This window comes from Anarhichas minor, unplaced genomic scaffold, assembly GCF_050575085.1.
Source record: "Anarhichas minor isolate MPS153535 unplaced genomic scaffold, ASM5057508v1 ptg000014l, whole genome shotgun sequence".
Lineage (NCBI taxonomy): Eukaryota > Metazoa > Chordata > Actinopteri > Perciformes > Anarhichadidae > Anarhichas > Anarhichas minor.
In genome coordinates, this window is record NW_027466460.1 from 13,158,220 (window position 1) to 13,170,648 (window position 12,429).

The 12,429-nt window shown below is 43.3% G+C and overlaps 1 protein-coding gene across 2 annotated transcripts; it reads left to right on the plus strand.

Moving 5' to 3' along the window:
* The first annotated feature begins 664 nt into the window (after window positions 1-664).
* Window positions 665-12,229, plus strand: iqce (IQ motif containing E). 2 transcript variants are annotated; one of them, XM_076091565.1, is made up of 21 exons: window positions 665-1,081; window positions 1,494-1,535; window positions 1,631-1,676; window positions 1,763-1,927; window positions 3,118-3,219; window positions 3,417-3,487; window positions 3,811-3,924; window positions 4,009-4,059; window positions 4,142-4,212; window positions 4,304-4,376; window positions 4,609-4,649; window positions 5,084-5,235; window positions 5,810-5,865; window positions 5,981-6,210; window positions 6,397-6,504; window positions 7,415-7,673; window positions 7,780-7,866; window positions 8,776-8,903; window positions 8,998-9,089; window positions 10,888-10,965; window positions 11,248-12,229. In XM_076091565.1, the coding sequence occupies exons 1-21, from the start codon at window positions 1,010-1,012 to the stop codon at window positions 11,364-11,366; spliced, it is 2,157 nt and encodes a 718-aa protein (XP_075947680.1). In that variant the 5' UTR covers window positions 665-1,009; the 3' UTR covers window positions 11,367-12,229. The 2 variants fall into 2 exon arrangements, with proteins under 2 accessions (XP_075947680.1, XP_075947681.1); XM_076091566.1 differs by having other exon boundaries at window positions 1,778-1,927.
* The last annotated feature ends 200 nt before the right edge of the window (window positions 12,230-12,429 follow it).

Genomic DNA, 12,429 nt, shown 5'->3' on the forward strand with positions numbered 1-12,429 from the left:
CAGGAAGTTTACGTTTCTAAAGCTACTGTGAGGATATTGTCTTTGATTTTGTAAAGACGTTGTCATCTATATATAAAAACTACATATGAGTATTTTTATTTATGTTTTTAATATGCAATCATTTTCTGTGTATGTAAAATGTTATGTACTTTACAACATGGGAGTCCCATGTTTACTTGCTGTGGTCAAGATCTTCTAACAGGCAGTACAGGGAACACCGGATCAGTCTCAAAAGTCTCCTTCCCTTGTCCTTCCCTGTCTCATTCTCTCCTGTTACTGGAGGGAATCACTTTAAGTCCCACCTTTATGCATCTCTTCACCAATGTGCAACGTGAGGAAATGAGTCAGAAGCAAGGAGGGAGAGGAAAACTATTGACATTCAGCCCTGGGCAGTGGTTTCACTCCATCAAGTTACACAAAGCTCAAAATGTACAACTAGTTTCAAATTTCAAAATAAACATTTTATTGAAAAACGTGTTGCCATTTTCTGAAGAATAGTACAATTATGTGCCCTGTCTAAAAATATACGTGATCCAAAATATATAGTTTATTATAAATAGATCGTGCTAAACCTAATTTATCACAAGTGTGCCATTTAAAAAAATCCTGTCTATACTTTTATTTTGAAGGCACAGTCGCGTAGTTTCCGGTACACATCTGACTTTTTCTAGCTCGTTTGACGCAGCTCATAACCAGCTGCCTCTGGTTGCTAGACGACTCAATCCGCAACACCGATGTGCAAACAGTGACCACCCTGCAAGGAAAGAAAATTGCGTTTTAACGGATTTCAGGAAGATACGGTCAACAAGTGTCTATCACCGCATCAACGGCTCGTCACGCGCAGAGTCCGCGGTGTTAACGTGGGACGAACATCCGTGTTGTAGTTCAGCTAACGTCTCTTTTGTTGCCCCGTGTTTTTTTTTTTTTTTACTACTAACGTTAGCGAGAGAGAGGCAACCTGAAAGAAATGAGAGGATTAACGTAACGGAGAACGTTTAGCTTCCCAGCTATGTTCAGTGCCACCGCTGAGATGTCTCTGGAGGCGAGTGATGTTCAGACTGATGAAGACTACGAGGAGCTGGTGAGTCCTCTGTAGTTGTGCCATTTACGACACTTGTGTCTTGAGCCTAAAACACAAACACAACACAACAGTTTATGGCAGCTGTTGTTGCCAACACTTTGGGGCTTGTGACTCCTTAAATTGAAGTGATGTCGACTTGTAATGTCTTTGTGATGAGTGTTTCAACCAATCCCTTAAGAGTATTCAGTGTTTCACAAGAAAATATTAAATCAAATATGTAAATATAATATTTATTTATGTTTTGTCCATATAATCATAATTCCAAACACCCAGGTTAAGAACCACTGGTGTATGAGAGTAATTGTGACACGCAAACTAAACATGCTAAACATTTTTAGCAGAAACTATTATTATGGATTGATGTTTCCTCTCTCCTCTCCCTCCCTCTGCCTCACTCCTGTGTCCAACCTAGGGCGAGGATAGCTTCTCTTTCTCTGCCGATATTTTGGAAAAGGTAAACAAATGAACTTTTTATTGTCATGAATTTAATCAGTGTTTGATTGACACGCCTCTCATCGGCTTTAACGCCTTGTTTTTGTTCACTATCAGATAAAAAGAAGGAAGAGATCCTCCACCAAGCCTCCTCTGTCTCCAAGTAAGAACCCGCTCAGCTGCTCTGTGGTGACAGTTTGATACCGTAACAAACCCCGCTTTCCAACTTCCATGATTGTTTATGTGCAGCGTGTGTATGTGTAGGGTCTCCGTACCTCTCCAGTATGAATGTGAACCCCAGGAGAGCAGCGGTGGCGGCCTGGAGACTGCCGAGGGCCTCCCTTGGGGACACCAGAGGGGACACCCTTGGGGGGAGTGGCTCAGCTCGCCTCACATCCCTCAGCAACGGCCATGGTAGTTACAACACACACACACACACACATACATAAACACACACACACAAGTAAACTCTGCACACAGTGTCTCTCCTCAGGAGGGATGGTGGGAGGAGTAGTGGCTGCTGAGGCTCACACGGAAAGAGAGATGGGTAGAGCGAGAAGGGAGAGACTCAAGTTAGTTCAGCTGATTTGCTGACTTTGCTCAGTATGTCGTTGGAAAGCTGATGATAAGCAACTGTGCACGTGTTACAACAATATTCCATTTGGCAGGATCTTTCCTGACTGTATAAACTATGGTCATAGTTGTTGTGAACCTCAAAGTTTGTGACTCCGGCTGTCTCCATCTTGTCGGTGACAACACAGCCGAAAACTCTGGGCTAGTACAAAAATGGGCAAAGAGTAAATATGTATATTCAGCTTTTGTCGCTTCTGCGTTGGCTTCATTTCTCAACACCGGAGTTCTAAACCTTAAAGGTACAGTGTGTAGCCTTTAGGGAGATCTATCAGGAATGGAATATGAAAATACGAATGTTTTCTTTGGTGCATAATCTCCTGAACATTAGAATTATTGCGTTTTCGTTACCTTAGAATATGCTGTTTATATCTACACAGGGCCGTCCGCCATGTTTCTACGGTAGCCCAGAATGGACAAACCAAACACTGCCTCTACGTAGGGCCAGTAGTGTTTTTGTGTCGGCCACCGTAGTCCTCTTACACACTGAGCACACAGGAGAAGTTTCAGTTGGTTGCAGTCTGCAACCTCGCCGCTTGATGTCGCCAAATCCTACACCCTGCACCTTTAAATCTGCATACATTTATTTTTTTGGCCACTTGGGGGCAGAATAACAACAACATGAGAAACATTGAGTCTAACATTTTTTTCAGTGAATTTATTTATTGATTGATTGAAAATGTCACTATCATTTTGAGGATGTAGTTTGTGGTGCTGCTGAACTTATTTAACCTACCCTCACTGATAGAAACGGGTTGGACAAAATAATAGAAACATCCCAGTTTGATTATCAGTGTTTTGTTGGATTGCAGATTCTCTATGACGTCTCTCCTTCACTATGTCTGTGCTTTGCTGCGTTGTCATCTGATCCCTTGTTTAAGTGCTCGAACTACAAAGTGTTCTCAGATGGTGTTCGATGCACTGACTCGTGTTGTGAAATACCTTGAACCTCTCTCTGTCTCCTTCTTCTTCAGATGCGTCCCAGACACTGAGGTCAGAGTGTGATGTCACGCCCGAGCTTCTCAAGCAGACCTTCAGCACGAGGAAACACAAACATCTCCTCTCCGGATCCAACAGTGAGACAATGTGGAGGTGGAAGAAAGTAGAGAAAGAAAAGAAAGTTTGGGGGTCAGAGGAGTTGGCCGAGGAGAGGAGACGGCACCAGAACACAGACTGGGTAGTGAGGGAGACCACCAGGTGTTACATGACTGTAAGGTGAGAGTGTGGGTGTTTTTATTAAACCATCTCCCCATTTGTCCCTCTGCGCTTGCAGGCTTCACCGTCAGCACAGGTGACTACAGAGAGAAGGAGGACATGTACGATGAGATTATTCGACTCAAGAAGGTAAAGAGTTACAAAATAAAAGCTTGCCTTGTGAATAAACGTTGGATTCAGGACAAAACAAATTCACCGTTAGAACACGTTGTGCGTCAGTAGCAGCGAGATGGAGGATTTGTCTTCTTTATAACACGATGTCTGCTGAAGTGGCCTTGAGCAAGGCTCCAGTGTGCTGTTCTGTAACTTGTATTCCTCTGCAGAAGATAGAGTTTTTTTTTTCCACACAGATTAAAAGTCCATCTAGATTTGACACCTCAGGATTTTCCATATGCGTATTCCTCTTCTGCCTTTCTCGCTGTGTGATTCATCACTCGTGCTGTTCTCTGCAGAGTCTCCAGGCACAGAAGTCCGACAACCAGCAAATGAAAGCCAAGCTACGCCGCCTGGAGGAAGATAACGCTAAACGAGAGAAACAGATAGAAGAGCTGTTGGATCCCACTAAAGTATGATCTCTAAATTATTATTCTTTTTGTCATTTGAACAGCAAATGCATTTAAAAATACATTTAATAAAACATTTTCCTGTAGGGATCTGAATATACTCGTAGTTTGGTGGATAAGAAGAAAGAAGGCAGTGTGGTGAGTACGTGCAGTCTGTCGATGAGATGATTTGTAGGATGGCTTTTACACAGATTTAGTCAACTTGATTCTATCCATCAAGGTTCTCAATGGGCTGAAACAGAGAATCCTGAAGCTGGAGCAGCAGTGTAGAGAGAAAGAAAACGCACTGAGGTAAAAACACTCTCCCACCTCTGCACGAGTCCATCTGGTTCATTAGTGAAGCTGCATAATATTCAGCTTATCCTCTTTTCTTTGTCTCCAGTAAACTACAAAGCGAGCTGAGGACCACCAACCTGGAGGAGCTGAAGATCACAGTAGAAAGCTACTTTGACGAGGTAACATGTCTCCCTGTTACCGTTACCTTTCCCACCTAAATGTTAAACAATCTGTTGGCATATTATCTGAACACCTGAAACAATCACCGAAGGAATGAGAGAAACACTTCCACCACAAATAGCCTTTCGCTGCTGTGACAGGCGATGTTATCACCACGTTTGCTTTGGTTTCCCCGAGTGTGAGCTCAGCCTCCTAACTTGTAAAGTGTGTGTTTGTGCGATCGTCTTTCAGATCCAGAGGCTGAGGATGCTTCTAGAAGCTGCAGAGAAAAGGTTTGCATCTGCTCATCAAGTATCTGTGCTCTTGTTTATTTGTGCTAGAGGACAAGTCGTGTCATAGAGTTGTAACAACATACGGTTCTACCCCCCCTGAATAAACCTGTGTTTATACCGCTCTGAATAGAGTTCTGCAGGGATGATGATGTATTTTAGTCACTTGTTAGCAGCCTTTTCTGAGACACAAAGCTTTAAGTATTTACTGACGTACTTTATGTCGTAGAACTTGTGTGAAAGGCATCTAACCAAAAACCCCTTTAAAGAAACCCTCTGACTTTGTAGAGACGAGGGACCCTTGGTAAAAGTTGTTCATCAGACAGATTTAAAGGATGGCCATACAGATCAGTCAATGTATTAAACGGTAAAAAAAAAGCTGCCATCCCTGCATTGAATCATAAAAAACCTGTCCTGCTCTCTCTTTGTGTCTGCAGTAGTCGAGCGGAGAGCAAATGCTCCCAGAGGCAGCAGAAGGTTTTGAGCTCCGCGGTTCATCGTCTGTCGGAGAACCTGAAGCAGCTCCAGCAGGAGAACACGGCGCTGCGAGAGGAGCTCAGCACCGACAGTCCTGCAGGAGGAATCAAAGGTCTTTTCTCACACACTAAACCACACGGACACCCTATATAGGGGGGTGTTATGATTATTGAGTACATGACATTGATGAAACATTCCTGTAAATCAGATGTTGCCATAAAGTAGTCGTGCTCATTGATTGGCAGCAATAACCTGATAACATTTTGAAGAACTACCTCTGTACAAACAGTATAAATCTCTTTTTGTTTGATATATTTATATTGTCTTATAGTATACAAAATAAATCATAATATAATCCCCAAACAATATAGTATCAACTATTGGTCATTTATGTTTTAATTCTTATCCAATTTATTATGTTTTGTAACCAAATATGCACCAAAATCTTTCCATTTGTGGTTGTTATGTAAAGAGACATCAACTATGACATAATGTCCAACTAATGATCAACCGTCCTACAAACAAAAGTTACAAATAAAATGCGAAGGATTTGATTTAAATCCCTCTTGTAACTGAGCACCGCTCAGATACTTCATTTCACAAAAGGCTGAAGTTTCACTGGGACTTTAATTAATCCAGCTCTATTCAGTTATTGTAAAAAGTGTGAGTGTGTCTGTGTGTCGTAGGTTACAGAGAGTGGAGTAAACTGAGACTGTTGAGAAGGCTGTTGGAGGTGGAGAAGGTGAGACAAAGCTCTGACTAGTTGTCCGTGACTAGTTGTCCATGTAAACACGTGGAGTCACCTGTGACACACATAGCTGCTTCATCACAGACCGACTCCTCTCTCGTCCAATCAGAGGCTGGAGGACGGCAGAGGACACGCCCAGTCAGCAAAGCGCGGCGGCCGATTGGATCGGGAGGTCCAGGCCTCGCCCGCGGAGATTCCGGGGTTTACCATGGCAACAGAGGCAGTGGTCTCCGTGGGAACGATGACGGAGGAAGGGGAGGAGCCTTCTGGTCTGAGAGAATGCCTCGGCCAATTGGAGGAGGAGAGGGTGGAGCTTCAAGAGAGGCTGTCAAGTAAAGAGTGAGTGAGCAGCAGCCTGAGTTTTTATGTATATTAAATGATATGTATACATCTTTACAAGTCATAATAATAATAATAATAACAATCTTAATCCGTCATATAAACCAGAGGGAGAACACACCAGCCTATGAGTAGAGTTTATAAAGTGTTTAGTTCTTGAGTCTGTGTTGTGTTTGTGTTTTTCAGTGATGAACTGAGACAGTCGAGGACAGAAAGACAAGAATCGGAGACGGAGACAGAGCGATGGAAAGCTGAGCAGACAAATGTGCGGGACAAAGAGAGGCAGCAGCATAAGTATGTTTTAGTTGTGTTGTGACAGTGGTATGATTAAAATGACGCGTCTCAACATGCCATACTCTCGATATCTCCGCTGTAGTAAGATTTGTGAGGTGCTGCTTGTTTTTAAAATCAAAAGCTGTCCTTCTACATATTCATATTCTTTTGTCACAGCTCTGTCACTTCTTCCCACCTTTCACTCACCTAATTAGTTCATTCAGGGCACCTGCCAGTCACACTCTCCTCATCAGCTCATCACTCTCACCTGCTAACTCTACCTCTTCACTATTTAAACCCCTGCCTCAGACACACTCACTGCCAGATCGTTCTTTGCTTACATGCTCAACTTTCCCGCACTCACCCTTGGACTGATTCCCTGTTGCCGACCCTGCCTGTTCCGGACTACCTCGCCTTGCTTCTGCCCTGGAAACTTACTCAGCCCTTCTGTCCTTGACCCCGAGAAACCTGTCGTGGATTCTGCCAGAGCATATTCTACCTGTCGTGCGTTTCTAATAAAGAACTTAAATCAAACCAGTCCGGGTCTTGTCGTACTGCTCCTGGGTCCTAACTACACCCGTAACATCTTTGTATATATGGTGGAATTTAAAAGAACTGTCACCGACAGCTGTTGGCTTTACATTTCACAGCTGATGCTTCTGTCATACAGATGCTTTGAAGTAACTTCAAAAACGTCCCAGCAAACACAGTTGGCATCCCTGTAGAGATCCACTGGAGGATTGTCTATATGCAGAGAATGTCTAAATATAGAACAGCAGTGTGGTCGATGGTCAGATCAATACTATAAAGACATTCAATCATAAAGAAGAGTTGTTTACAGGTGCAGCTTACCTACTCTGGTAAATGGCTTCACGTTGCAGTACATCACTGGTTTGCGTGTCTTTCATGTGTGTGTCTGTTTGGTTTTCAGACTGGAGTTGGATCAGTTGTGGGCGAGGATCCAGACTCTAGACGACAGAAGTAAACCTGCACAAGCTGAGCTCCCCTCTCTCTCTGCCGCATCGCCAGAGGACCACAAGGACACTCCGGCTGGAGCAGGTCCAGAGGAGGCAGACGAGAGGGACACTAAGGGACGAGAGGAGAAGGAGGGGGGAGGAGACGAAGAGAAGAAAGAAAGAGAGAAATCAGCGTCGGTTATCCAGACAAACTGGAGGGAGCACAGAAACCGGGTACGCAACACACCACGATTATGTAAAAGAAGTTCTATATAAATAAAATGTCCTGACACTGAATTCTCTTTTATCTTATCTCCATCTCTCTGCATTCTATCTTCAGGACATTGTGATGCTGCAGTCAGCGTTGAGAGCTCATCTCCTCAGAGAGTCGCAGCTAAAGGACCTGCTGAAAGAAACGCAGAATAAGGTTTCACCCACGCACAAACACTTCCATACACACTCACTGTCACTCTGTGTCTGTAACGCACCAACAATCCTCTTACACCTCACAATCATCTTAGTCTCAATATCACTTTAAAAAACGGTAGTTTCAGTGAATTACCAGGATGTAGTTCTAGGTTTAGACTCACAATATTGCACTACAGTTTGTACTATAGTCCTCACAATGTCCCTTTCTCTTTACTGTCTGTCAGCCTTCTTGTGAATTGGTATTAAGTGAAGTAGTCAAGTCCATTCACAGCTCTATAGCTCAACAGTCTGTACAGCGTACGGCACCCTAAGGAGAGACTTAGACTCTCGATGAGGATGTATAGACAATCTCTGCAAAACAGGAAAAAAATGGAAGCAACTTCCTGAAGAGCAATTTAGGAGGGACAGACAATGTTGTGTGAAGAGATTGAGAATGGACCAACATGGTTAAATTACAATCAGGATGACACTCATACAGGCTAGTGTCGCTTTAATAAAGAGGTGATCTGAGCCGTGACGGGAGAGAAACCACTGTCCCTCGTAACAGAGTCAAGTCAAGTGGAGCAGCGTTTAACGCTTCTCGATGTGCGTCACAGGACGCAGCGCCACCACACTAACTTACTCAAACCCTGAAAGTAAAGAACGATGAAATGAAGACTAAATAATAGACGATCATGTGTGCCCTTTTCTGAGCCTGGGGCAGTACAACTAGACGTCATCATGGACACATCTGTGCTGAAGTAAATCAGAGTTGCAGTTTAATTAAATTACCACCAGATGGCTCTTAAAAAGCATCTCTCCCTCTGTCTCCCCCACTGAACCTCCCTCACCCTTCCTTACTGAACTCCTATTTCTTTCTCTCTTTTTTTTTTTTTTGCTCCCTATCGTCCTCAACTCCTGTTTTCAGGCCGTAGAGGCAACAAGCCGCCGTGATGCTGCATCCTCCGTAGACGGAGAGTTTGACGTGGTTGCCTTGATGATGGTACAGTCCGCATTCAGGGGACACCTGGCTCGCTGTAGCCGGGCAACAGACAGGTGACTCACGTTTTTAAGAGAAAGAAAATGTGGAGAGAACAGATCCAGTCAAACATGCAGTGCTTTATGTGTGTGTGTGTGTGTGTGTGTGTAGTTCAGGGTTCTCTGAGCCTTCTCCACTGGGAAACAACGTGCCCACGCTGATGCCACGAAGAGCTCGCTCAACACACACACCCAGCACAACAGGTGAGGTTCACACATACTTCTTTGTGATCAATTCTTTCGTCTATGTTTATGAAACAAACGGTAGCTTAAAACAAAGAAAGAAAAAGTTTTAATACAGATATAAAAACCCTTTCCCGCTCCCCCGTCGTCCTCATTCTCTCCCCATGTAGCTACACATCTATCTTCACCAAAGCTCTGATTAAACACAGCTTAAAGGAGACATAGTGGGCTCATTTCCAGGTTCATACTTGTGTTTGGGGTTTCTACTAGAACATGTTTACATGCTTTGATGTTTAACAAAACCTCTGTTTTTCTCATACTGTCCGTTACTGTCTGAAACGGCGCATTTCAAAGGAATTGCATCGCTCGGCCACAGCTAGGTTCCATGTTTACTTCCTGTCAGCTGATGTTATTTACATACGCTATGAATAAACTATGAACAGAAATAATCTGGGACACACACGTTGTATTGGTTTATATGTTGTATAGTGACTGACATCCTGACGGCTCCTTTAAAGGGACAGTGTCTCAGTATTGGCCATGTGTATTTCTCCATGGATTGAGCGTTTGAATACTATCACAGTATTTATATAGCACTCAGACCGGCTTTGTAATAAAAAAAGACTCACTTTTTTACAATTCGGGACCTTTTAAGTCATTTCTTGTTACTTACCCTAAATATACAGTACATGACACTTCAAACATCCAAACACACAAATCATCACAGTTGTGTTTATAGCATACTGCGCTTAATGAATGTGTATAATGCTTCTGTGGTGTTTGTATATGTGTGAGTTTCCCCTCGACTCGTGCGTTGAGTCTTCTTTCTGCCGGAGACGTAGCAGTCATGTTACTTAGACAGGAAGCGCACCATCCCCACTCAGGCGTGTCAGTCGGGGGTTCAGGCTGGATGTTTTGTCGGGTACGCAGCACCGCGGCATCTCCCCTGCTCTCGACCTCACAAGTCAAAATGGATCTTGCCGGCACACTGATCTAATTCCCCCGCTGCCTGTCTCCTCTGCGTCAGACCGAGCTTTCACAGCCTCCCCGTCAAACACTGACACTCAGCAGGCCTGTGGACCAGTGATGTCATTACCTCACATGACCCCGAAAGAAGTTCCCTCTGTTCAAGATCCCTGTCCTAATCTATCGCCATCGTGATATGAGATCAGATAGCTTGTTTTGGATATTGGAGTATTTCATAATTGTTGTAAATGTTTATTTATCAAAAATGTCATTGGGTAAATATTGTACCAATAGTCAACCCTACAGTATCGTGGCAGTCCCGATATGGAGGTAGAAAATATTGTGACAGTTGATTCTCTCCACTTGGACCGGCCCTAACCTGACTGACCTTGTTAGACCTCCACCAGCTTCCCCGTCGCTCCCTCCTCCATCTCCCCGACTGTCTTATAGGTCGACATGAGACGGGTGCATCGAGCAGAGCTGCTATGTCAGCGTTTTTTTTTTTTTTTTTTATTTTATATATATACAAGACTGCCCCTGCATTTGATGTTTCCTGAGAGATTTTGGACTGCACCAGTTTTAGCTTACGCACCTGATCTCATTGCTCAAGGCTGAAGCAGACACAGGCTCGTCGGCTTTTGTTGCCATCTTGGTTACGAACACGCAATCGTTTGCATGATGCAGAGTTATTGTATGTGAGATGAAAACTTTCATACAGGCATGCCATGGCTTGGTCCATATATTTAATAGTATCATAGCTTCGTCATCATTGCGTATATTTTGAGGGTGTGTCTGAATTGCTTTGTATCTGTTGTTTTGCTGCCATGGTGCCCCCCCCCCCCCCCCCATAAAGATGGTGGAAAGCAGGGAGAAGAAGAAGACCCCTGGCTTGTCTCTAGCACTCACTCCTCCAGGATGACACCACCAACAGGTTAAAGGGGGTGGGGTCTTTGTGTCACAGTTTTCTACGTATTAAACCAAAGTTTATTTTTCAGCTTTGATGTCAGGAAAATGTTTGCTGGAGGAAAATCTGCTGAAATGAGAGTCACATCTTTATAAAATCATAAATATTTATGTTGAAAACAACCTATTGATTGCACTTTCTGTCATGTGTTCATGTTGTATTTTTTTTTTTTAATCTGATAGGTTTCAAAGCAATGAATTAATCCCAGTTGATTAATTATTCAACTAATATTGATTTGGTCTCCTGCAGACCAAACGGAGCTTCGGTGCACAGCTGAGTCTGGTGGAGCCGTTGATTCTGACGACTCCGACGACATCATCGTATCTCCGTCACGTCCTCTGAGAAGCAGAGAAGTCTTAATCTTATAGACCTTCTGGGTTGTGTGTGTGTTTCTGTTTTTATGTGTGTGTGTGTGGGTGGGTGTGTGAGAGAGAGGGAGTGTGTGCAGGAAGAATGTCTGTCTGTGTTTCTACACACGGTACCAAATCCTCACGGTTTGGGTTCTCACTGAACCTGCAAACGATAGCTGTGATATTTCAACATTAGTCAGGACAACATTTTCTCTCCATAGTAATAAGCAGAGTATTCTGGGAGGTCGGATGCAGGTTTATGACATGACGTTACGAGGCACATAAACACCTCACTCTGACACTCTCCATATACTTCAATGCAGCCCAGTGTTGAAGTGAGGCAATAGGATATGCTCTTTCAGTGCAGGAGAAAGCACTTGCATAAACATGAAATGGATATCCCATTTGATTTGAAGATCTTGTGGTTAATCATTTGTGCCAAAGTGCTTAGTGCATGGTTATAATTCAAATTACGGTAATAAATGCAACAATTTCTCTTAAAATGACCTGACACACCACTTTAAATTTCTCTGGAGTTCACAGGCTCGATCGTATTTTGACTTGCCTGCTTCGTAAACACGCAGACGGCGTTACGCTCGTCTACCGTGTGCGCTTCATAAAAGGACGGCTGATTGTGAGGTATGATCGAGGGACGATTCTCTGAACTGATGAGTTCAGAGTTCTATTGAGTCAAACTGTGAATAAATTATAGATCATTCTGCTGCAATACTGAACACACAGTGCAGTGGAGGATACGCCGGGAGTAATGTGTGTGCTCTATCATGGACAAATGATCAACGGATGAGTGCAGTTCCCCCCCACATGATGTGTGTAACTTAATGTCTGAGACTTTCAATAAAAATCCTGTTTTTATAATGAAACCTCTTATGTGTGTGTTTTGTTTATCAGAAAGCATTGGAAATATTAAAGTATATTTACTTTGGCACTTTACAATTTTGAGGTACTTGCACTGTACTGACACATCATTTATTTGACAACTACAGTTACTTTTTTAGATTAAGATTTATCATAAAAATCACATGATAGTTGTTTAAAATAACTCCACCTCGACGTGCTGCAA